Consider the following 2,612-nt stretch of genomic DNA (forward strand, 5'->3'; position numbering starts at 1 on the left):
GTCTCGCATCCCTTGCTCACCCCACGGGAGGTACCTGCGGGCAGACCCAAGCTCTGCGGGCCAATTTCTTTTCTCCCAGGTGAAAAGAAAAAAAACTTTTCCCAGGATTTCCTTACCCGAGAGATTTCATCAGGCTGCAAAGTAACTAAACCGAGAGGCTTGGTTTCGGGGAGAAACCCCCGGCTCTGGCCGCCGCTGAGCGCTTTTCCCAGGGAAAAACGACAACGAAATCCAAGCGGTGGGGGAGGTCCGGCGGGAGATTACCTGCTCTGCTGGTGGGGGCTGGCTGCGGCACCAAACTCGCCCCGGTCTGGCCGTCGGGACTCGCCTAGTTTAGTTTTTCTCCTGGGAGGACACACCGGTTGAAAAGAAAGCAGAGCGGCCCGGGAGCGGAGCCGCCGCCGCGCTGGCACCCGGGACCCCCGGGGGAGGGACCGCTCGAGGGCATGGCTGCGAAATAAAACCCTGGGCAGAGGCTAGGGGATTTAGCCGTGGGAGTCAGGACCCCTCCCCAGGGGCCTCCTCCTCCTCTCGCCGGGGGAGAGGAGCGGGGCGGGCCGGGCACCGCACGCCCCTCCGGGGGGGCGGCCGCCCTATATATTGCAAAGCGGCTCAGGACCGACCTCCCCATCGCCGGGAGCTGCCGCGGCGCCTAGCCCCCCTCCCCTTCCCCTTCCTTTCCCCCCTTCCCCTCCCCTGGGGGGGCTTTTTCTCCTGCCGCCCCCCACCCCCCACCCCATCCTCCGAGGAAGAGGAAGGCGAGGGCCGTATATGAACGCGGCCGGCTTCCCCTGCCTGCGAGGCATGTGCACGCTGCCGGCGCCCAGCCCCGCCGCCGCGGCCAGCCCCGGCTCCCCCGGGCCACCCCGGGGGTCTCCGCCCGCTGGCCAGGCGCCGCCGGTGAAGCCGGAGCCGCGAGGCGGTGGGGGCAGCCCTCCCCCGCCGCCGCCCACCGAGGAACCGCCGCCCCCCGCCGGGGGCCGCCGGAGGAAGCGGCCGGTGCAGCGGGGCAAACCTCCCTACTCCTACATCGCCCTCATCGCCATGGCCATCGCCAACGCCGCCGAGAGGAAGCTCACCTTGGGGGGCATCTACAAGTTCATCACCGAGCGCTTCCCCTTCTACCGGGAGAACCCCAAGAAGTGGCAGAACAGTATCCGCCACAACCTGACCCTCAACGACTGCTTTGTCAAGATCCCCCGCGAACCTGGCCATCCCGGCAAGGGCAACTACTGGACACTGGACCCGGCCGCAGAGGATATGTTTGACAACGGGAGCTTCCTGCGACGGAGGAAGCGCTTCAAGCGCACCGACATCACCACCTACCCTGGCTACATGCAAAACTCCAGCGCCTTCACGCCCCCACCCGCTGGCCGCCCCACGGCACCAACAGCACCCTACCCCAACACGCTCTGCTCACCTGGCTACAGCTCCCAGCTCTCCAGCACTGTCTTCCACCCCTACACGACAGGAGCAGCGCCACCGGCACAGCATCACAGGATGTTCAGCATTGACAGCCTCATCAGCGGGCAGCAGGCCCTGCAGCCCTCGCCACCCACTGAGCTGGGCCACCCATCACTGGGCTTGCCCGGGGCCGAGCTAGCTCCCACCTGCTCTGCCAGCAGCTCTGATCCTCCCTGCTTCCAGGCGCAGCCTGTCAGCCCCAGCTTGTTGGGCCGGGCTGGCCCCAACACCCTGGCTTACCCCTACACTGCCTCGCCCCCGCACCTGCCCGTGGCACAGGGCAGCTACTCACCCAGCAGCCCGCAGCTCTATGGGGCTCCCAACAGACTGGCCTTGCCGGCCATGCGGCCCCCGGCCTGCGCAGAGCACAGTGAGCAGCTCCTGGGTCTCTCTGCATCGCCCCTCGGCCAGTTCGGCTCCAGCAATGCCTACATGAGGCAGCCCAATTTCCCCGCCGGCCTGGAGCGGTACATGTGATGGGGTGTGGGGGGGTGGTGTTTGGCTGGACATCCCCAGACTCTTATGAGCATCTCTGGAAACACAGACTTCTCCCTGCTTTGGGGATTGGCTGGGGTGGAGTCAGGGTCCCTGGCCTCTGCCTGTGTGTGGACACACACCTGCAGGGGGACCTAACTCCTCTCTTTCTCAACTTATTTTTATGTGGAGGCAAGGTGATCTATTTTTCTGCCCCATCACCTGCTGGAAAAGGTCCTCTCTGGCTACATCTGCCAGGCTGGGCTCCCCACACCCCAGGGAGTGTCCCTTCTGCACAGTTCCACCCTGGGGATGCTGTCTGCAGAAGGGCACCCTGGGGCACCCACGGGGTGAGGAGGAGCACAGCCAGGAGGTGGGTGCATGGTGTAACCTACAGGAACTATCTCACAAATGGGCTTTCTCCTCTCTTCACTGGGTGACTCCTGTATAACTGGAGTGAAAGTTATAAAAAAAAAAAAAAAACACTAAAGCAACTCACTGGATTTAAAATGAATATTTAAGATGGTTATAATTTCCTTCCCCTGTAGGAAAAAAAAAACAACAAACCACCCTGAATACTTCTTTTTACTATTTTTAAAAATAACTTTTATTGTTAGAAAAGACTTTTTTAAAATAAAGCTTTTCCTTCCAACATGTCCAGTGCTGCTGTTCCT

General features: G+C 62.1%; 1 protein-coding gene across 1 annotated transcript; it reads left to right on the plus strand.

The window, feature by feature from the left end:
• Window positions 1-771: 771 nt before the first annotated feature.
• On the plus strand, window positions 772-1,941 carry FOXE3 (forkhead box E3). The gene has a single exon (XM_086463299.1). The coding sequence runs from the start codon at window positions 772-774 to the stop codon at window positions 1,939-1,941; it is 1,170 nt and encodes a 389-aa protein (XP_086319425.1).
• Window positions 1,942-2,612: the final 671 nt, after the last annotated feature.

Source organism: Leptosomus discolor, chromosome 3, assembly GCF_034619465.1.
Source record: "Leptosomus discolor isolate bLepDis1 chromosome 3, bLepDis1.hap2, whole genome shotgun sequence".
Lineage (NCBI taxonomy): Eukaryota > Metazoa > Chordata > Aves > Leptosomiformes > Leptosomidae > Leptosomus > Leptosomus discolor.